This window comes from Mus caroli, chromosome 3 (genome assembly GCF_900094665.2).
Source record: "Mus caroli chromosome 3, CAROLI_EIJ_v1.1, whole genome shotgun sequence".
Taxonomy (NCBI): domain Eukaryota; kingdom Metazoa; phylum Chordata; class Mammalia; order Rodentia; family Muridae; genus Mus; species Mus caroli.
The window spans coordinates 124,840,194-124,862,851 of record NC_034572.1 but is presented as its reverse complement, the minus strand read 5'-3'; the positions used below and the strand labels follow the sequence as shown (position 1 = coordinate 124,862,851).

Genomic DNA, 22,658 nt, shown 5'->3' with positions numbered 1-22,658 from the left:
CACATTGCTTAAGTTCGATGTAACCTAAGTTAGATACAGAGGTGAGTAACTAGAAACAGGCCGAGAAAACTTGGACTCTGGAGCTCTAACATTCAGACAGGAAGTTAGTTCTATTCTGCAGAATGTGAGACACAGATGAGACTTTTGCAGGGAGCTTCATTGCACACAGGATTAACTATCATTTCTTCCAGTGGGGTGAAAGGCGGATGGCATTCCTCTGGATGGTGAGTTTGGGGGCACCAGATGAACGCTTAGAAGTAAAACCAGCAGCAATTCTGTTATCACTAGCACAGTACTAGGCAGAAAGTTGGCCAATAGCCAGGCTTTCCCTGCCTGTGTTCTCTATCCGGGGTTACCGTCCTCATCCTAAACACAATTCTCACGATCACAACTCCAGCCCACCAGATTGTGAAGGCAACTACAGGTTGTCTCTTGGTGGGTCTCTGCTTTGCCAGAGTCCATGCTGGCCTGAGTCCTGGCACCGCCCTCTTGGGGGGCGGGGTGGACCTGCAGCTTGTGCAGCAGGCGGGTGGGTGGGGCGTGCTAGAGGCCCCGCCCCCAACGTCACCGGCCCCGCCCACGACGCTCCGGGACCTCTCGCGCAGTCCCCACTGCTCCTCCTCGGCTGCTCCACTGAACTATGGCGTTCGTGACCAGGCAATTCTTGCGCTCCATGTCCTCCTCTGCCTCTTCCTCTGCGTCGGCGGCCGCCAAGAAGATCCTGATCAAGCATGTGACCGTCATCGGCGGCGGGCTGATGGGCGCCGGCATCGCGCAGGTGAGCGGGCCTCGCGCCCCGGGTGTGGTGGAAATAGTTTGATGAAGTCCGAGAAGGTGCAGCATGCTTCAGTGTCCCAGAACTTCAGCCTTCGGCCTGATCCTTACGTGCATGCTTCTCAACTAGCTGCCCCGGGTTGGGGAAGGCTCGGTGGAGCGCGCTGGTGCACGCGTGCACACTGGAGCTGAACTGTGCACAGTTGTGCGTGCAGAGTTGCAGAGTGTTTGCTCACCGCCTGGATCTGACAGGAATCCGCTCGCCAAGACCTGGGCTGCGATTTCTTTTAGTTTTCCTGATAAGTTTTTTTCTTTGTTCTTTCTTTCTTTCTTTCTTTCTTTCTTTCTTTCTTTCTTTCTTTCTTTCTTTCTTCCTTTCTTTCTTCCTTTTTTTCCTTACAGTTCTTTGGGTGTTGGTCTGGGCACTTTTCTTTCCAAGTGTCCTGCCTCTCCCACAAGTTTCCTTCGTTGGCCTTCACTTTTGTAACAGTTTGGAAAGTCACCTAGTGGGAGTTTGTGGCATTGCTTGGACTCTGCCCAGGCCTGGGCCAGGAAACTTTGACCTTTGACCCAGTGCCCGGCGCTGAAATCTGCGTTCTTGCCCAGCTCTGAACCTCAAGAGAGTGGGCGACAGAGATAAGCATAGTTTATGCTCTGAGAAGTCTCTAATCGCTAATCGGCTTCTGTGGGACTTTGCCTGGTGCCAGCTGAGGCACAGTTCAAAATCAACTGTGCAGTTTGGCTACTGCGATGCCTGTAATACCGTTTTCTCTTAATAGTTAACTTCCTACACACAGTAGAGAGCTCTGATCTTTTTCCATGAACTTGCTATTATATTCGTACCTTTTGAGGCCTTTGCAGTTTGAGTGTTGTGGCAGTGGAGGGCTTACCTAATTTTAATTAGGGAGGGTATTCACAGGTCAGTGTCTTCCCAACCAAATGCACACTTGCATGCTTGCTATAAACGTATTAGCCTTGATTGCACTTCCTTCCAAAGTCCATTAAATTAAACAACAAAAACCATACATGGCTATGCTGAAGAAAATATAGCTAGTCTGCTGTATCCCTCTGCACCACAAAAACTCAAGGCTGTGAGGAATGAGATTGGTTGTCCAGGTCCAAGAAAAACAATGTATCCCTTAAACAATGTTTAAGCAACATCTTAGTAACAAGATAATAGGGGTTTGGTGGGTTTGTTTTGTTTTGTTTTGTTTTTTGCGCCTCAGAAACTGCTTTGGATTCGAAACTAATTAGAAAGCATCTAGCAGCTTTTGCACAAATGCGGGATGCTACGCTGTGTCTATCCAAAGAAAGTGTGTTGAAGCACGGGAAGCACATAGAATTAGCTGGGTAAGGTGCTCGAACTTTGGCCTGAGACGAGTGGATTAAAGTGATTGACAAGGATGGGGATCAGGGAGCAGCTGGATCAGGGAGTTCCTAGGGAAATGTGGGGGGGGGGGGGGGGGGGGGGGTGGGCGGGGAGGAAAAGCTATGCACCTCCTAGCAGAACTTTTGGAATAAAAGTGTAACAAAGACCCACTGTCTAAATAGAGGGCATTCATAGGAACAGCCGTTCCTCTGGGTCACTTTAGGTGACCATTCTGATCCTGCAGGGGAAACTGCTTTCCTGATTAATGGCTCTACTATGTTCCAGTGTAGATGGTCCATTTCTTATACTTGGCCTTGCAGCAAACAGTTCTAGTTAGTGCTGTCTCCTTCCTTCCTTCCTTCCTTCCTTCAAGTTGGACCTCAGTTACAGTTGCAGACAGCTGGGAGCTGCCATGTGAGAACTGGGAATTGAACCCAGATCCTCTGGAAGAGGAGCCAGTGCTCTTAACTGCTGAGTTATCTCTCCACCCATCATGCCATCTCCTTTTTGAGAAAAAAAAAAAATCCATAATGGACCGTTTTTGGTACAGGGTAGTAAATCTCTTTTTGCCTCTGGTACCAGGGATGAGTGATGATGAATTCATGTGCTGAGCGCAGGCAGTTGGGCGACCTGCATGTTGGTGAAACGGTAAAGCGGTTGCTTGGTCTCTGCAGTTTCTCTAGAGCAGAGGGTTTGTAGGAATATGGAAAAGGAATAAAGGAATTAACTGACACACACATAGCATATAGCTCCAAGAAGCCAGAAGTGTCATTGTGATCATTGGCACCATTGCTGCCATCCGTCCTCTTGTCTTTTTTAGCCTTAGCCCCTCCCTTTTTTAAAAAAAGATTTATTTATTTATTTATTTATTTATTTATTTATTATATGTAAGTACACTGTAGCTGTCTTCAGACACTCCAGAAGAGGGAGTCAGATCTCCTTACGGATGGTTGTGAGCCACCATGTGGTTGCTGGGATTTGAACTCCAGACCTTCGGAAGAGCAGTCGGGTGCTCTTACCCACTAAGCCATCTCACCAGCCCCTCAGGCCCCTTTTGTTCCTGATCTCCATGTTGAGGCAGGAGCCTTGGGTTTCAGTGGAGAACATCTGGGATCTGGGACCCAGATCCCAGCTGACAGACAGTGCCGTTTGCTCACGAGCTGCCGAGAAGGACAGCACCTTTTATTTAATTATTCCACCCGAGTGAAGCCATAAAAGTACAAACTCGAAGTAGCATCCTGCATCACACACTCAGCTGCCATTTCTTCTGAACTCTCTATGAAATGGTCTAAGTCAGTGGAGGGTCTGTTTGTAGTTTTAACTAATCGGCGTGTTCCATTTTGTGCTGAGTGGGATGGAAAGGGTTGTAAATACATTTTGTACGCACCCAATGCATTTTATCAAATAGTTAAGTAATTTTAGACAAATGAGGTCCAGGGTTAGTTACATTTAGCCAGACCATAGGCCATTAGTGATTGTGTACCTTCTAAGAGTGTCTACATTGCCTGCCCTTTTTTGTTTGTTTTAAATTAAAAAAAAAAAAAAAACACCAAACCTCTTAGCCTGCAGGTTAATGTTTAAGAGCATTGACTTGTTTTATGTGTTTGCCTGTTATATACTTCTGACTTGGCTCTCACTGCTGATTTCTCTTGACAAAATGGCTTGTATCATTAAATGAACTTTGAGTGGAGACAGATCGCTTTTTGCTTTATAGAGAGAAAGAGGAAGCTGCAAGCTGTGTGCTTCTCAGGTTGATAGAAGAGTTCTAAGCTCGGCTTAGCCCACTGTCTTTGTAAGAATTGTCCCGAACGCTCATACACTTCATTACATAACTTGTGTGCAGCCACTGGGCCAACTGGGAATAATGTTTGAGAGACTTTCTGGCACAATGTGGTCTACATCTCACACTTTTGGGGGTGTGGAGAATATTTGAACTTGTGAAGATCAGGAGTAAGTTCATCTGACCAAAGCCACCAAACTTGTGTGGTTTGTGTGCCTGTGTGTATGTGTGTTTGAACATGTGTGTCCTTTTCAAAATGCAAAGGATGTGCTGGCTAGTAGCTCAGTGATGAAGTTGTGTGACTAATCCCAGCTCTCTTACATGGAGATGGGAGGTGATGACAGCAGAGTCACCTAGAAGCTAGAAGACCAGCCAGCCTGGAGTCTGTATCATGGCAGAAGCCACAAGAGAGACCCTGCCTCATGGTAGGAGAAAACCAACTCCCATACGTTATCCTTTGATCTTCTCATGCACGTGTACACACACACACACACACACACCTGTTCTAAATAGTGTCTATTTCTTTAGAGCTCTTTAAACTATTGAGATGGCTTCAGGGGAGTGTTCTAAGCTACAGGTGAACATTTGCTGCAGTCGTTCATTCTTGGGCAATGCTCCTTGACTGGATAGATGCTCGGAGAGACTGGAAAGCCTCTCTCCTCCCACTGAATTCAATCCCATCTCCTCTCACCGTCCTCACTTCTGAATTTCTTGGTTTTTAATGGAACAATAATCAGAGCTCTGTGAAGTTGTTAGCCTTATTAACTTCTGTTGTTACAATGAGTTAAAGTTTTCTTGAACAATAAATATAGAAACTTAGAAGTCTTAGTATCACAGGAGACTGGGATAGTTCCGGGATCATCAGTGCTCCTTTTGAATGTTCCTTATGAAGGCCATGGTTTTATTCTCAGCTATTCTGTTCCTTTTTTCTTTTCTTCCTTCCCTCCCTTCTTCTCTCCTTCCTATCTTCCCTCCCTCCTTCCCTTCCTCTTTTCCTCCCTCCCTCCTTCCTTCCCTTCTCCCCTCCCTCCCTCCCTCCCTCCCTCCCTCTCTCCCTGGTTCCCCTAGGTAGCTCTAGCTGGCATAGAACTCTCACCATATAGACCAGATCGGCTTTGAGGCAACAGAAATCCCCTTCCGTCTGCCTCTGAGAGCTGGGATTGAAGGCATACACTGTTACAGCTAGCACACCAGTAGGTTTTTCTACTTAAGGCATGCCGTTCTTAAGTCCTCCCCGCTTTCCTGAGTCCCTTGGTTCTTTATCAGGTTGTTCTCTATATAGATCAAAGCTCTGCCCTATGGCAGATCCACCTTCTGACCTGGAGTATATTTGGAAGTTCTGCCATTCCTACAGGGAGTAAGGGGTTGGGCTGTCAGGTTTGTTTTTTCTTTGTGGTAATGGTATCCTACTTTACCTGTCACTTGTCCCTTGCTTTGGTTTCTCATTTTCTCGTAATCATTTTCAGTCCTCCCTGCTGCTCTACCTTAGGCACATACATATACCTGCCTCACTGCCAGCTCTGCTAGAACTCGGAGCTCATACTGCTGGTGTCTGGTGAGCAGTGTAAGTGTGAGAGAGCAGGCACTGGGGTCCCTGCAGGAGTGTGGTTTGTATTTTACATTATTTTATTATTTAGTGTACACACACACACACACACACACACACACACAATGTCACAGCAAACCCATGGATGTCAGAGGACAGTGCCTGCCTTTGAGTGTGCTAAGACTGGGATGCAGTCAGAAGTCAGATGTGAGGATAATCATGACATTGGGAGTTTGTGGAAAGACTGGGATGTTGATGACGTACAGCAGCCCTTGGTGTAGGGTCCCAAGAGACACTGGCTAGAGATGTGCTGAGAGTGTGGAGAGGCCAGGTATTGGGCCAGGTGATGCTAGTTTCTCGAATTTACCATGTAAGTTACCCTTCAGAGAACCTGATTCAGTATTATGATCCACTTACAAAGATACACAAGTCCAGCATACTTCTTCTTGGCACAGTGGCTTGCTCCTTTGGCTGGAGTACTAGGGACCTTGACAAGTGTGCTATTCACTGGACCTATTTTTACAGCTCTGAAGCACCCTTGTCTAAAAATATTTCCCCTTTGGCTGAGCCTGCCTTCCACCAACCCCAAGAAAGTCTTAGAGCTGAGGACATAGCTCTGTGTGTGTGCATGTGTGTGTGTCTGTGTGTCTGTGTTTTCCATATTGTTTGCCCTCAGTGTCTTACGGTGAGTGTGCAGGCCACTGTAATATAAAACAAGAGTTCTCAATGGCTTAAAAAACCATCACTTAAAGAACCAAGGAAAGTCCTGCGTATTACAACATTGAATAAATAGTGGAGGGAAACCAAAGCAAACCAGAATGGCATCCACTCCTGCGCTTCACTCCAGATTTCCAGCTCCGTCCTTTCCAGACAGTTAGGTGGGCCAGGCGGTGTCGTTATGGAACTCAGAAAGCCCAAGTTGCTTTGTTGGCACCCAGATAGCAGCTTTCTTACATTTGTTTGTTTGTGTGTGTGTGTGTGTGTGTGTGTATATATACACGTACATATGTTCATGTGCACTTGCCAGGGAATGCATACTGAGGTCATAAAAGAGCCGTGTAGGAGTCAGTTCTCTCGGTTTACCACATGGGCCCTGGGTATTTGAACTCAGGTTATCAGGTTTGGCAACAAAGCTCCCTACCTGCTGAGCCATCATCATGCCTGCTGCCTGACATGTTTTCTAAGTATCACTCCTTATTAATGTAATTATTCTTGAACTATCAGGAGAAGCCTTAAGCGACCTCCAAAGGAAGATCTGGTGGCTTTATCAGTTTTGAATCCTGTAAACATATACCCCCAAATGAAAGTGCTACTTAACAGTAGTACTGTTCTAGTACTGTTGAGGAATTTCAGTGTTTTTTCCATAAAGGTATTATTTTTGCATTCCATCAACAATACATAAAAAATCCTTTTCCACTTCCTTGCCTAGACTTTTGTTGAGTGTGATAACTATTATTCTGATTTTCATTTAGTATTTGGTAACTTCACCCATACACACAATACGTTTTGGCCCTCTCCACCTCTGCGCCCTCTCCACCTCTGCACCCTATCCCGCTTTCATAACCTCCAGTCTTTGAATAGCTTACTGAATACACTCAAAGAGAGCTGTGTGTGTACACGTGGGTGTGAGGCTGAGCAGCAAGAGCCTGGGCAACCCACCAGGGACCATACTCCTGAAGAAAAAAATTCCTCCCCCTTCCCCAGTTGCTATCACTTGCCAGAGGCTCCTCAGCCAGGGGTGTGGAGTCTCATTAGCTCACCGACCAACCATGCTGGAATATGTTCTGGCTTGATCTCGTGCAGGTAACCATAGCTGATAGGAACTCGTGAATGCTAGGCCCCATCATGTCCAGAGGACAGCGTGACTCCTCGTCCTCCAGATTGCATATGCTTTCTTTCTCCCTCTTCTGCCATGTTCCCCAAGCCTTGTGTGTGTGTGTGTGTGTGTGTGTGTGTGTGTGTGTAGAGGGTCAGCACAGATGTTCTTTTTAGGGTTGATTACTTATTCTTAGCCCCCTGACTAGTCACCAGTCTGCATTAACTGAGGGTGAAGCTTCTCTGACTAAGGTTGATAGCAGCGCCACTCCATGGGCATAAACATCACCTTTATAGGGGTGTTCACAACATGTCCGTTTAGCAGAATAGGCCTCTCCCACCTGCTGTGGGCTTTTGACCAAGTTTACTGTAGCAGGCATGAATTCCCTCTTGTAGGGCAGGTCTCAAAGCAAATCAGAAAGCAGTTGCTTTCCCCTCCCCATAGCCATCCCACAGTTGCATGGAGGACACATCTTGCCAGGTAGGCTTTTCGTGTATCATGCAGGTCTACCCCTGGGGAAGTCTGTTGACGACTTTTTATTTCTCAGTAGGCTGCACAGCACTTTCTGGTCCTGTGAAAACTAGCCAACAGGGAGGAAGGTTTCAGGCCAGGCTCAGCCTGATCTCTCTCTGCCCTACAACCGAAGTATCGTTTGTCTTCAGTAAAATAGTGTCTTAGTTAGGATGGCAACCAAGAGCAATGACAGTTTCTGCAGTGTTTGGGGAGTCTCTATGGCCTCTCTGACCATAACTGGTAAGGCGATATCCCACGCCTGGCACTGGGTTTCTTTAGTGACCCACATCTTCTTGGAAGGGTATGGTCCACCATGTAGGACATACCTCTGATCATAATTCTCCTTTAAACCATTATTTTTTAATTAGGTTACAGAGTAGTGGGTTTCTATAAGGCTTTTTCATATGTCTTTCACTTTGATCAACCTCTCTCCATTCTCCTGCTTCCTATCCCGTAAGGTCCCCCTCCCCCAGTACTTCCCCCACCTCCACCTTCATATCACACGGACTCTGGCCCCTGCCTTCCTTAAGGCCTCTTTTGCTCTCTTCTCTCATGAGCCCCTTCTGGGTTTCTGTGCTCTAGATCAGACACACAAGTTTAAAACTTTGAATCTGCAGTGCATTGGCAGCGGCTATTCTAATGGATGGGACAGGTTAGGGATTTCCCAGTGTGCTCTTGGATGGACTTTAACATCCACACGTCTCCTAGTGGACTCAGCAGTCCTTTCTTCTCTGACCTTTGCTCTGTTTATCAGCCAATGTATGTTTTTCTATGGAGAAGGGGTTCATGGCTAGACACAATTTGAAAGGCACTGCTGTCAGCCACCATGCCAAGTGATCTGTAACTAATATCCTGAACAGTAAAAGGGTTGCTGACCTAACCTTACAATAGGGGAGAAACTGAAATGTCTTAAGTCTCCTGTGTGATGGATGGAATTGCTGGGTCTGTATTCCTGGGTTCCAGACAGAAACAGACACCAGGGCTCCTTTGACACATTGACCGGCTAGACTAGCTAAACACAGTCCACTTGGAAATCACAGGCGTGGCGGTCAAAGGGCACAAAGAGCAGGAGTTTCTCTTTCGGCAGCACTCAGTGCTTGTCCAGCTGTTTCTCCCTCACCGGCATCCCAGACACCAGCGGTGGAAAAACCATTCTCCGCCCACCGAAACAGATTCTGCTCTCAACTTGTTTCTGTCTTCTTACTGTTCTTTGCAAGCTAATGATGTGATATCTCACAATTCTAAAACATTTCCAAGGTTGCTGTAAAGGTTTCTAATAGCAAAAGGCAGCCATAGTTTCTTCCTTTCTTTTGCTCTCTCTTTCTTTTTTTTAAGATTTATTTATTTATGAGTACATTGTTGCTGTCTTCAGACACACCAGAAGAGGGCATCGGATCATATTACAGATGGTTGTGAGCCATCATGTGGTTGCTGGGAATTACACTCAGGACCTTAGGAAGAGCAGTCAGCGCTCTTAACCGCTGAGCCATCTCACCAGCCCCAGTTACATTTTCTTAAACATTCATTTCTAGAATAATATACAAATTGAGGCTTTTGTCACCCCAGTGTTGTTATTAGGAAGTGTCTCCTGTGTGCTGGGTGGCAGGTAAGATGTGGTTGTTGCCCAGGAGAAACCCATTGTCTGCTGAAGAAGAAATATAGATGGGAATGACTAATCCTAAGAAGGCTGCAGACTGCCTGCTCACTCTGTCCACAATGGGCTGACACAGAACTTGAAGCAGACGATGCAGTGACCCTCAGACAATCCCCAGAACATTACCTTGAATTCATGGTTGAAAATTATTGTTGACAAACCTCCCAAATTTTAATTTATCACTCATTGTCCTCAGTGGAATTTCTCCTGACCTTGGCTATTTATTGACCAAATTTTGAAAGTTTTCACGGAAAAAAGAAAACAAAAACAAAAGAGCAAAACAAAACAAAACAAACAAAAGCCCCACCATCGATTCCTTGCCATTTCATGTACAGACTCTGGGTTGGAGGTATCATCATGTGACTGAGCGGCCACTGAGAGCTGCTGACTCATTGGCTCCGAGCATGTGCTGCTGTCCTCTTCCTCCCACGGTGGTTCCCACAGGTGATCTGCTGCTTCTGTGCATCAGAAGAACCCGGAGGTGACTATGTCCTCATTCAAGGAGAGGCAGCCTCTATGCCAGCGTCCCCCAGCAGCAGTGATGAAATAGAACATGTTCTGCTGTGTTTTTTTTTTTCCAATTTATTTATTTATTATATGTAAGTACACTGTAGCTGTCTTCAGACACCCCAGAAGAGGGCATCTGATCTCATTATGGATGGTTGTGAACCACCATGTGGTTGCTGGGATTTGAACTCAGGACCTTCGGAAAAACAGTTAGTGCCCTTAACCACTGAGCCATCTCTCCAGCCCATTTTGTTTTGTTTTTAAAAACAAAATCTCAATTGTGTTCCATTTTACCAGTGAAGTCACAGGAGCCAGATGCTGGTGTGAAAGCCTGCTAGCTCGGGGCATCAGAGAATGCACCAGCCGACCTTCCTCCTCAGTCGACATCCCTTCAGGAATGCCCCTCTCTCGCACCATCTCAAAACCTCCTTCCAACTGAAAGTCCCTCCCTTCTACTTCCTGTGTGTCTCTCTAGCCATCCTCCTGACTCCCTGCTACTCTCTACGATTCTTTTCTTAATAATCCTATCCTCACTTCCTGCCAATGGATTGCTTGCCTCTTGACTTTATATCATCCTCTTTATTATTCAAGCAGAAAACTCTTGGATTAGAGGTGTGTGTGCTAAGGCTGAGCCACATCACAGCTAAAAACAGGTTTTTCCAGTAACACAATCTTGGGGTTTCTGGTGTGATCAAATTTTTTTACAACATCTGGCAGAGGACACATGGGTGTGGGTTTGTAGAATCATGGGAAGGGAGACGTGCTGTGTGTCTGGGAAAGAGTACAGGCTCAGGCTACTCTGCTGTCAAGTGTTAGAGCTTGCAGAGTTGCCTAAGGTAAAAAGAGCAAGACAGCTTCTGACACTGTGAGATTTTGAATATGAAAGCAGACAGATTAAAACCCATCTTTGAAGTGGCATACTCTGGTATAAAGTAATAGAAGATGACCAATGACAATCTTGCTGTGAAGTTTTAAAACAAATGAAAATCAGTTGTTGAGAGACTCTCTGGAGGGGTTAGCATTTGAACTGGCCTTGTCGTGACAGATGAAACTGTTGAACGAAAATTAAAGATGCCTGGGTGGAGAGGTGGCTTGGTGGAGAAGGTGTGTAAAAGTGTCTTTTACATTTATTTGCCTGAAATAAATGTTGTCTCGGAGGCTGGCCTCCTCAGTCTGCTAACCCAGGCCTACTCCCGGAGGCTTCTAGCCTCCATACAATCTTATCTAGGCCTAGAATGTTTTCAGCCACTGAGATTTATTGCCGAATAAGCTTCCTAGTTCTTTCTGAACTCTGGCTGGCTGGTTCAACTCACCTGTTCTGTCTCAAACTCCTCTCCAAGCTGACTGTTCAAACTGGCTTCTTTCTGCTTCTCCCTGAATTGCCCTGTTTGGCCTCAAACTAACCCTAGCAATTCCTCCTTTCTTTGGCTCGTTCTGTCTTACCTTGTACCTAGATTTTTTTTCTCTGTGTAATTGTCCTGGTTAAACTGCCTCCTTCTCCCTTCTGCCCCCTTCCCTCCTACACCCTCCCTCTCTGCACTGCCCCTCAAGTAGCCTTCCCTTCCTCTCTTCTTGTGAGAGTTGAGAAGATCCTATTCTATTAGATCTTCCTCTGCTTTGTCACTTTGTCTGCCACTGTACTAAACATCACTTTCAAACACGAATGCTCCCTTCTACAAACCACCTTCAGTGTGTGTACTAAGGTGTGTGCTAAGGGCGTGTCTGCGTTCCAGCCAGAGGGATTAAAGGTGTGTGCTGAGGCTGAGCCACACCACAACTAGAAACAGGTTTTCCCAGTAAACAACACAATCTCGGAGTTCACAGTGGGAACAAATATCCTGAGTGCTCACTGTGCAAGGGTCATGACCAAAGTTCAGATCTCTAAAATTCATATAAAACCCAGCTGGGTGTGACAATTCCCCTGTAATTCCAGCCGTCCTACCAGCAAACTGGCTAGGCAGATCAAACAAGGCTCTCTGGGTTCAGAGGCCCAGATTCAGTAATATAAGGTGGAGAGCAGTCAACACACATGTGTGCGTGCACACAGACATACACTTAAAAATGCACATACATCACATGAATATATATTTTTTAAAATGAGTGGGGAAATTCAAGATGGGATTAAGGGAAAAGTGCTGTCAGGAAACTCTGCTCTGCTGAACGGCGGTACCAGTGATGTCATAGAGAGCTGGGTTTAACGCTGAGATGGTGACTTGGCCTAGAAAAGAATATGTTGGTTTCAGGTACAGTTGGAATTCTAGGAATGATTGACATTTAAGAAGGAAGAGATATAAAACCAGGAGAATATTGAAAATAGAGACTTGAAGAAAACGATGGTTTAAAGTTGAGTCACTTCACAGCATCAAAAGGAGACACAGTTTGTAGCTTCAGAGTGGAAACTCTTATTTCATTCTGTACGTACATTGATATTGGTAGACATTGGGTTCAATGTCACTTCTGGAAGGTTCTTTTGTCCTTGGACAAAGTAAGAAGATATGATAAAACAAATGTACTTCCTTCCAAGGACACAGTCTTGCCAGAGCATACAAAAAGTGTAGCAGCTGCAGTGGCTGCACTGTGGGGGCCTTTTTGTCACACAGCCTGGGTTTCTGAGGTCATCTGAATAACTCAGACTACTTGGGTCATTTACACCATGCCGTCTTTTCATGCGTGTTCAGCTATGTGAAGTTCCACATTTGCTTCTATGCATTGCATGTCTCAGTAGCAGCTTAAATCGCCTTCCACAAGTGTGCATTTAGTACAGTGATGAGCTGTACGTAAATAGATTGTCTTCAGGCACGAGCGCCTGCAAGCCTGCACCAGCACCCACATTTGGATGGACCCATGTTCAGTTTTTTAGCTTTCCCCTTTGCCAGTAGATTTGTCCTTGTGTCCTGACTTTGAAGGCTTTGTACAAGGTCTCCAGGATCTCACTGTTTATCCTGTCCTCCCACCTCCACATAAAATATAGCAGTGGAGAATGATCGTGGACTAGATATTGGGAAGGCGACTGTCTCAGTGTTTTCTGTGGCTGTAATAATACCTGGCACCATTGGTAAAGAGAAGGGGATCGCTTAACTCAGAATTCCGTCAGTTGGAATGTCCCATGTTGGGCAGCCAGATCTGGATTTGTATTGCTTCCCCTCATAGCAGAGAGTGGAATGGAAGGTGGATCTGTCCAGGAGAGAAGCAAAAGAGCCACACTCACCTCGGAGCAGCCTGTTCTGTGGTGATGGACCCCCTCCTGCAGACGGCTTTTGTCTAATGCATCCCTTCCCATAATCCTCTAGTCCTCACCCGCCTATACCAATACCACCTCATTTGGGCTAAAGCTGGACACAAGGTTTTATGGGAAAACTATATTCAGTCAGCAATAGCCCTTGATAAGTTATCTGTAATTCATGTAGCAATAATGATAGAGGGAGCCTTTGCAAGAACAGCAAGCACTCTCAACCACTGAGCCATCTCTCTAGCCCCTGGTCTAATCACTTTAAAAAAATAATCATAATTTTGTTTATGATGATTTTTAATCACCCCCCCCCCACACACACACATGCATGCACACTTACTTCTTGGTGCTGAGAATTGAATCCAGGATCACATGCAAACTATGTCCACTACCACTGACTTACCCCCCAGCCCCTGGTGTATTTGAGTCTTGCAAAACTTAACTAATAGCCTGCAGGTTGCCAGGAGCCTTACTGATAATACAAATTAACACAGCTTTTGTGTATTCTATGTATTGTATACAGGGAAAATGCAGGACCGTAAGAAATCCCTTAATACTGTAACAGCGAACTGGAATGGTTCACATGGTCGGATGGCTCAACGCTCCCACCGTGAGAACCCACCTATGGGAGGACTCAGCTGTGCAGTGCACACTTGGGTAATGGTCTGAAGTTATGATCTGATGTTTCATTTTTATTTACATTTCTCTCCATTGCAAATGGAACCATGTGTGCTCAGAGCTTATGAGTGTGAGTTTTGATGCATTTTTAGCTTCCCCCTGGGAGTGTGTTTCTTTCTTGTTTGTTTGTTTGGTTTGGTTTGGTTTTAACTTTATTTAATATATGCTCTGCTTGCTGCATATACATCTGCCTGCCTGAAGAGGGCATCAGATCCTCCTATAGATGGTTGGGAGCCACCATGTGGTTGCTGGAAATTGAACTCAGGACCTCTGGAAGAGCAGCCTGTGCTCTTAACCGCTGAGCCATCTCACCAGCCTGGGAGTGTATTTTTTTATTCCTTAATTAAATTTGTTCTTCAACAGATTCATACATGTATATAATGCAGTTGGTTACCCTCACTTCCCCTACTCCCTCCTATTTCCCTTCCACATATTTCAAGTCTCCCCCCTCCCATTCCTTTTCCCATGTTCATGTCTTTTTGCTTTCTTTTGTGACCCACAAAAGAGTTTAACCAGGGCCATCTGAGTGACATGGAATTATGCAGTGGATCCTGACGCTGAAGATAAGAAATGACTCCTTAGCCTCCACAACCCATCAATAGCCAATAGTTCAGCACAGATGGGGTGGGGCCCCAGGAGCCCCTACCCAGTCCATGACTTGCTATTGACTGGTTCAGTCTTATGCAGGCAAATATAGTTCATGGTTGCAGTGGGAGTTAGTGTGTGGAAGATGCCATTTTTAAAGAGTCTTTCTGTTTACCCCAGATAGAAGGGCAGTGATAAACTAAAGTAATGATTGCCACCAAGTTGAGTTTAATGAGTTTTCTCACAGAAGCATACATTGCACTTCTCTCCATCCTAGTGTGGAGGATGGACCCGGCATCACGGGAACACCCTGTGCAAACCAGAGCCATGTGATGATGGGTGAATGGGTCCCTCTCTCCCCAGCCAGTTTACTGCTCACATAACTTTGGAGAGAAAGGCCTTCCTTGTGAGTCGTAGGAGTGTCTTGAGCCTCGGAGTCTTGTAAGTTTTTGTGAGTTTCCCAAACCTCAGCTCCTCTCTTCCTAGGAAGGAATGTTTCCATCCAGAGGAAACAGATACAGTTTCTTATAACAAATAGGTTTCTTTGTACTCCATGGTAGTAACTGATAAAACAGATAACTATATACATGTTTTATGCACTTAGTGACATACCGAACTCTCTCTTGTTTCTTTGGGTGTTTATAGGTTAAGAGGCTTATCTCCCCCCCCCCCTCTCTCTCTCTCTCTGTGTGTGTGTGTGTGTGTGTGTGTGTGTGTGTTTTGAAATGGCTACAAGTCCCCAGAAGGGTCCAAAGTCACTCACCCTTGAAGCCAAGTATTTTATCTGTGACCTTCGATCATTGATGGAAGGCATTTCTTCTGGCCTGTGCGTTTTATCCAAACCGTGGAGACTCCTGCATCCCCACTCTGCAGGTTGTCTGAGTGTTCCACGGCAGTTGCTTGGCTGCCAAGAAAACGTGGCGTCTCTTATTCTTTTCTTAGCTCTCAGTGAAACGTGTACCGTGATGAAAGACTTAATCACATGAAGGATTTGGGGCTTTCCAGAAGAGCGCCTGGGCAATCCTCACTGAGTCCTCAGCAGAGGGAAAGGACAGCTCTCACCAGACCGAGTGAATGGACAGGGAATTGGAGAAGAGTTGTCTGGGTTGGGGAGTGGGAGGAGGCTGCTTGCTTGTGTGAAAACTTTAAGAGCACTGTAGTTCATGTTTCCAATGTGGAGGCCTGGCTGTTTGCTGCAGGAAATTATATGAGCCTGTGGAGACAGTGTTTGAAGGATAAACTCTTGAAGATAAAGCAGACCTCTTCTGATGGATGGGAGAGGGAACTTCCCCAAATGAGAAGCCATTGCTAAAGTCATATGGCCCTGAAACTGTAGAATTATGTAAGTTGTTTCACACAGTGTGGAAGGAGGGATGTTGACCCAAGTAGAATTATGTTCAGTTTAAATGTGTGCGTGATACTCAAGTCAGCACGCACCTCGTTCTTAGCAGTTGATCCCTGGGTCTGATGGTTTCAATGAGAATGACCCTCATAAGGCTTATGTATTTGAATATCTAGGGCCTAATTGGTGGTGCTGTTTGAGGAGGTCTAGGAGGTGTGATCTTGTTGGAGGAAGTATGTCACTGGAGACATACTTTGAGAATTTAAGGCAGTGGTTCTCGACCTTCTTGATGCTGGGACCCTTTAATACAGTTCCTCATGTTGTGGTGACCCCCAACTACAAAATTACTTTTGTTGCTAATTCATAGATGTAATTTTGCTACTGATATGGATCATAATATAAGTAATCTGATATGCAGATGGTCTCAGGCGACCCCTGTGAAGGGATCTTTCTACCTCCAAAGGGGTTGTGAGCCATGGGTTGAGAATTGCTGCTATAAAGATTCCTCATGTCTCCTGTTTACTTTCTCTGTTTCATGTTTGTGGTTCAAGATGTGAGCTCCCAGCTTGCTGCTGCATCTGCCATGCTGGTCACTTGCTATCACTAACCCTTGGAACCGTAAGGCCAGATGAACTCTTTCTTTCCTAAGTTGCCCTGGTTATGGTGTTTCATAGTAACACCTGGTCATTAATGGTGACCACAGATAAGAAAAGAGTGTGTGACGCTTTATCTCAGTTGTCAACCTGATGAGGTCCAGAATCCCCTGGGGGCCTCTGGACTTGTCTGTGGGGAGACCCACCATGAAATGGGAGGCACCATTCCCTAGGCTTGGCTTGTGGACTGCATAGAAAGGAGAAATCCAGCCAGCCACTTCCATTTGTTGCTTTCTGCTTCCTGACTAGGACACAATATGAGCAGCTGCATCCCACTGTGACCTCGCCAAAATAAGCCCGTCCTGCCTGCCTGAGGCTGCCTTTATCTCAGCAATGAGAGACGTGACTCATAATACATTTCATGAACTTTGGTCTTTATAAGGACGTTTTATATTTGGGGTTTTGCCGGGGGGGGGGGGTGCAGGTCCTCTGCAAGAACAAAAGTGTTGTTAACCATTGAGCCACCTTTCCAGCCGTAGGAAGACACTCTTATATGGAAGCTGTTCTTTGGGTGATCGACCTCTGTGGACTTTGGTTTTCTTTTGTTGTGGAGCCTTTTGAAGAATCTGTTCTCTGGGAGATTCTGGATATCCCCCCCCCCCCTCCAGCCTTATGGCTTGTGCTGAACCAAAGCCAGGTCATTAGCCAAGGGTGGCGGAGAAGAGTCCAGAGAAGATGAGCAAGCAAATGAGCATGCTTCGTGCTCAGGTGGCCAGAGGTCAAGAAGAAGGGATGGGAACATAATGAGTGCTGAACCAGACTTTTAAGCAAAGAATTAAACTAGTTCTATTTAGGGGAGATGGATCAAGAACATGGTGTTTGAAAGCCCTGGCAGAAGGGGGCTTGGTGGGAGGTGCCGTTCCTTTAAGGCATCTTTGGACAGTACCTTTATGATATAATATGATATTTTCATGGGCAGCATCCGGAAGGCTTTTCAGTGGTACTAGTTTAAGGGCAGAGGTTTCCTCATCCCTTGTGTTCAAGGAGCGGTGACAACCCAGGAGTGACATGAGTAGGTGGAGGAACAGGGCTGAGGTCCACAGGAGCTGGCAGAGCAATGCTTAGGGCACAGTGGTTGTGCATTGAAACCATCCGCAGGAGTTTTCTAATGCATCGTCTTGGCACACACCAGACTGGACGCCTCACAACACCTGTGGGTGGTGCCTGCACTCTGGTCATCTTAAAGGTTCCCAGCCGGATCTGGTTTGCTGTGGTGTAGATCTTGGGTAGTAGTTCTCAGGCCTCGGCAAGCATCACACTCACCTGCCAGGGTTAGGGACCCACGATGGTCTGCAGCCACCCAGAGTGAAAAGGGCTGGGTCTTCTGAACAGCTTCTCTCATGGAATCTGGAGCTCGCCAAGCAGGCTAGACTAGCTAACCAGTGAGTCCTAGCGATCCTCCAGTCGCCACCTCCCCAGGCATCTGGCTTTTTATGTGGGTGTTGGGAATCTGAACTCAGGTCCTCTTGCTTTTTCTGATGGGCACATTATCAATTCCCTGAAAAGTAACTTTGGCTAGTAGCATAATTATGTTTGATTGAAGCCATATGATTAGTGACCTGTTACTTTAATTATCTTATGTGCTATATGACAAGACTTTTTCTGGGCAGATGCAACACAGATGTCTATTCGGCCCAAATGGAACACCCACAATAGGCCAAAGTACAGATACCATCAAAGTGCAACGTGGTGAGCCCATGAGTTTTATTGGGGTTACTTACAGGAATATGGATGGAGGGCTGCTTACAGGCACAGAGATGACTCAGAGATAGCTGCATCACCAAAGCCAACCCCAGAATGGATGACCAACCGCTCACAAAGCTATGATCCTGGTTCTAGAAATGCTAGGGCTACACAGAGAAACCCTGTCTACCAAAACTAAAACCAAAACCAAACCAAACCAACAAAACAAGAAAAAAACAAAGCCAGGAACTGGGAACACACTGCACAGCCTAGAGGCAGTTCATCAGGTTTCAGAGTCTCCTTTCCAAGGGCCTCAGTTGGCCTAACCCTCTTCCAGGCAGCTCTCCTGGTTTTTGCTTCTTCCAGTGAGTTGTTCTTCCTTGAGAGTCACCTTTGCAGCTTGGCTTTGCTCCACCTGAGAGAGGACTCTGCTTTTATTGTTTCTTCTGGCAGGAAGGGGCCTAGAGAATCTGATCAGTTTCAGGAACTTCCTGAAGCTATTTGAGTTTACTTTCCTGCTTAAGGAGTTTCCTTCCTATAGAATAGAACATTTTCAATCTGGGAGAAAACTGTTACACAGTACTCATAAGTTTCAGTTTTTTCATGTATCAAATGAAACAGTAAGGTTCATTTCATAAGCACCTTTAAAATATATGGGAGCAGGAGTGGGTGGAAATTGATTTGTTATAAGTGCATCAGAGCATCATGGAAGAATTGATTTGTTATTATTCGGTTACTCAGTAGGACTTTTTAGTGATATTGTTACCAAGCCGGCAATTGTTTCCATTCTTGTTTTCTGCTTGAAAGAGAATATAAATTTAGTTTATATTTTTATCAATGCTACTTTATAACTGTTGTATATTAAAAGCTGATTATTTCTGCAGCTAGCCCAAGTGTCATGTATGCCTCCAACTGGACCAGTCCTGGAGCCAAGAAGTCTCCGAACTTAATCCTGGCTTCCGGCCTCACTGGGTGCTTGTGGTCCAGTGGCTCAGTCTCTTTGGTGTTGCTGCCCCTTTAATATTGCTGGACCTTTTGCATAATTGTGGCTGTTGCTTGCTTCGCCAGACTGCTTGGCTTAGTCAGAGGTAGTCTTGGGGGAATACAGCCTTGATCCTGGCACTAAGCAGGGTCTTAGTGCCTTCGGTTTCTTGTTACTCTTTTCTTCTTCTTTTTTTTTAAAGGGTTTATGTTTTTCTGTTGGTCGAGAGTAGGTATAGAACGTTACTTACATTGGCTTACACAAAAGAATACAACGCCGATAATTCCAGAAGAAGCACGTTGGGCACTCAGGAGGCCTCAGCTGCATAACTGTACTTAAACTTGTCTGACTGGGTCAGGCTTGTCTACAGTGAGAAGCATGCGACGTCTCTGGATTTCATTGGGGCAAGAGCTAGAATGCCTGCTCCAACATCCACCTGTGTGGTAATCTATTTAGATTGCTGTGCCAGCAGCAGGAATATGAACCCTGTGTGGAGTGGTGTGGAAGGAACACGGGCCCCATGACCCCATGGCTATTTTATGAAGCAAGTGATATGTACCAGGCTATGTGTCATTTGTGGGCCTGGCTTAGATGTTTAGAAAGATGCTTAAGACATGGTGTTGCCCTTAAGTAGTTGCTGGTTGGTGTCTCTCAGGCACATCTGTTGGAAGTGACTGTGTGGAGCCTGAACATAAAGAAGGTAATGGTCTCGGTATCAGCCATCTCCTGTGACTTATGGACAAAGTGGGAAAGCAGCCAGTGATTTACAGAATCACCCTGATGGGATCGTGCGTGTCATTCGTTTCAAGCTCCCGGAACATTGCCTGGAGAGTTAGCTTCCCTGCGATGGAGTGGCTGCATCTGGCCAGTTGTCGGCACGTAGGAACTGGGAAGGTGGTTTTCTAGAAATACCACCAGTGGTCTCACCCCTGAGACCTGCTTGCTCCTAGAAATGCTGGGCCATTCGGGGCTTGCTGGTAGACAGGAGGCTTCCTCGAGGCTGGTTCGCTTCTTTTGTGAATGAGAGTATAAACTCCCCGTGTAGGAGAGCTGTCAAGAGCATCGCTCTCCGTTGCTGTTACGTCAACTGTGGGACTGCCTGGTGTCGTGACTGTTTACGCCTTCTCAATTCTAAGAGCTGAAAAACCCAAGCACTTTTCTACTAGAGATGAAAAGGGGGGAAGTATGGGTTGGGACCCATGTGGGTAAGAGCCCAGGAGTCCTGTTTGGCCACCTTGAGGAACGGTCTAGAGCAGACGTCAGGAGAAACTATGTAAGAATCACTTGTTTCAAACACCATAGAGAGATGGCAGAGGGGCCAAGAGCAGAAGTCCTCAAGGCAGCACCTTGCTTGTCCCTGCGTTGCCGGTCATAAGCCTCTATTGGTGGCCCTCACTCCTGCCTGGCCCTACCAGGACCTTGAGATCTGTTCATTTCTGTTTCTCTACTAGCCCTTCCCCCACATGGTTCCGTAATTCTTTAGGAGGTCCCACGGACAGACATATGCATGGTGGCAGCTTACTACTGCTAAGGGATGAAGTAAAGAGGAAAGACTGCTGGAGTATGTCAGGTGCCAGGCAAGAGCTGGCAAGGGCCTTCCCTGTCCCTCACAGCCACATCGGACAGGTGTAGTTCCCTCGGCAGTGAGATGTGACAAGCCATGTAAAAAGTTGTCTCTAGGTGCTCCAGCTAGAGACTTGGCGTCCAGGCATTTTCCTGAGGAATAGCCACGCTATCATCCGGCGGATGGCCATGATATCATCTGATTCCGACATTGCACTGGCTCAGGAGAGCCTGCAGCAGTGGAAGCTGCATGGTCAGAGAATGACGAGAACTCACTCCAAACCCAAGTTCCAGAGGTCATCCCAGGGTCAGCTTCACAAGCAGCCTTCCTAAAGGCAGAGGACCTGGGTCTGCTGTGGTCACTCCCTTCTGTACTGTTTCCGAAGTTGCTCTGCCCAGTCACCTCGGCGTGTCGGCTCTTGGCCTTGGCTTGCTAGAGAAACACTGGCCTGGGTCCTCAAGTGTTCTGCTTTGGGAAACGGTTTGGCCCTACACTGACAGTGGGATCACTCACTGTGTGCTTCTGTCTCTTATCATCGGGATGACTTGGCCTTCTTGCTCCCATCACCCTGATCTGTCAGTTCTCCTGTATCAGCAGCTTTCCCATTCTTTGTTTCTCAGATCCTGGGATGCTGAAGCTGCCCACAGGCCGGGCAGGCTCGGACCTGTACCACTGCGTGGGAGAAGCCCTAGGTGTAGCTGTCATTTTAAGCCTGCATTTCAACACTTCAAACTTGATGCAGCATTGGGAACCTTGCTTTGGGATTTGAACCTGTTGGCTCTCACTGCTCGTCTGGTTCTGTCTCATTCTCTATGTGTTTTTTGCTTTGAGGTTTGGCTGCTTGGCTTCAAGAATCTCACATGATCACAGTGTTTTTCACCTTGTTACTTCTGCAGTTCTGCAGCTAGCCTGCCCCTCTCTCCACACCACCAGTGCCCACCTGTCCTAAAGCTGTGTCTCCAGGAAGTACTCAGGCTTCCTGGGGCCTCTTCTCAGGGCGGCTGTCACATCGTGTCTGCAGTAGATTTGGTGTGTCCTTCTACTCCTACCTTGAATTGAGTCACATTTGTGTGTAGGTGACTCAATAGTCGTTTTTTTTTTTTTCAACAAACTCCCTGTTCTATGGTCCTTGCTGGGGCTTTTGGCAGACTGGTGAAAGAGGACTTGACTTGACCCTGACAGTGTGTAAACCAGGCTGGTTGTTTATGGACTTGGGACACAGCTTCACTCAATATACCTGTGTCTCAGGGATGTCACCTACCCGGGGGGAATGGAGAAGGCAAGAAATGTGGAATCCCCTTTGCCTCCCAAAACTGGCTAGTTGTCATAGACTCTGCTCTCCTTTTAGTTGTATCCTTAAATAGCTCTTGGGGACAAGATCTTTATTGGCTTGGTGAGTAGAATTGTAAGCTTCACCTACTGCTTTAAGGGCCACAAGAAGAGACGTGTTATGGAGAATTTGTTGTGTGACTTAGGACCGTCTCAGGCAAGAAGCACGCGTCTGACATTGACTGATGCTTAGGTTCATAAGCTATTTTGAGAGGAATAGTAGTGGAAGCCATGTAGAATATGAAACTGATTCTTTTTCTTTTTTTCTTAAAACTTTTTTTTTTTTTTTTTTAATTTAGGTAGCTGCAGCAACTGGCCATACAGTAGTATTGGTGGACCAAACGGAAGACATCCTGTCAAAATCCAAGAAGGGAATTGAGGAGAGTCTAAAGAGGATGGCAAAGAAGAAGTTCACAGAAAACCCTAAGGTAAATTCTTATCTGAAGGCTCCACCTTTGTGTGTGTTTTTGTGTGTCTGTGTGTCTAATTGCCTGAGGGGGTCCCTGCAGGTGTCTAGCTTTTTTTTGGCAAATCTTTTTTTTTAATCTTTTTTTTTAACTTTTAATATTTTTTATTACATATTTTCCTCAATTACATTTCCAATGCTATCCCAAAAGTCCCCCATAGCGCCCCCCACTTCCCTACCCACCCATT

The 22,658-nt window shown here is 46.1% G+C and overlaps 1 protein-coding gene and 1 long non-coding RNA gene across 2 annotated transcripts in view; one reads left to right on the top strand and one right to left on the bottom strand.

The window, feature by feature from the left end:
- The first annotated feature begins 546 nt into the window (after window positions 1-546).
- The window catches only part of Hadh (hydroxyacyl-CoA dehydrogenase), a 40,488-nt gene continuing 18,376 nt past the window's right edge, over window positions 547-22,658 (top strand). The window contains exons 1-2 of the mRNA XM_021157598.1: window positions 547-778; window positions 22,304-22,432. Coding sequence (XP_021013257.1) covers window positions 641-778; window positions 22,304-22,432 — 267 coding nt within the window. The 5' untranslated portion in view covers window positions 547-640. The remainder of the gene's footprint in view (window positions 779-22,303; window positions 22,433-22,658) is intronic.
- LOC115030597 lies at window positions 12,121-15,272 on the bottom strand. Its single transcript, XR_003836182.1, has 3 exons — window positions 15,215-15,272; window positions 13,039-13,133; window positions 12,121-12,177 (listed from the first exon to the last, which is right to left on the bottom strand). It is a non-coding gene; the product is annotated as an uncharacterized LOC115030597 (long non-coding RNA).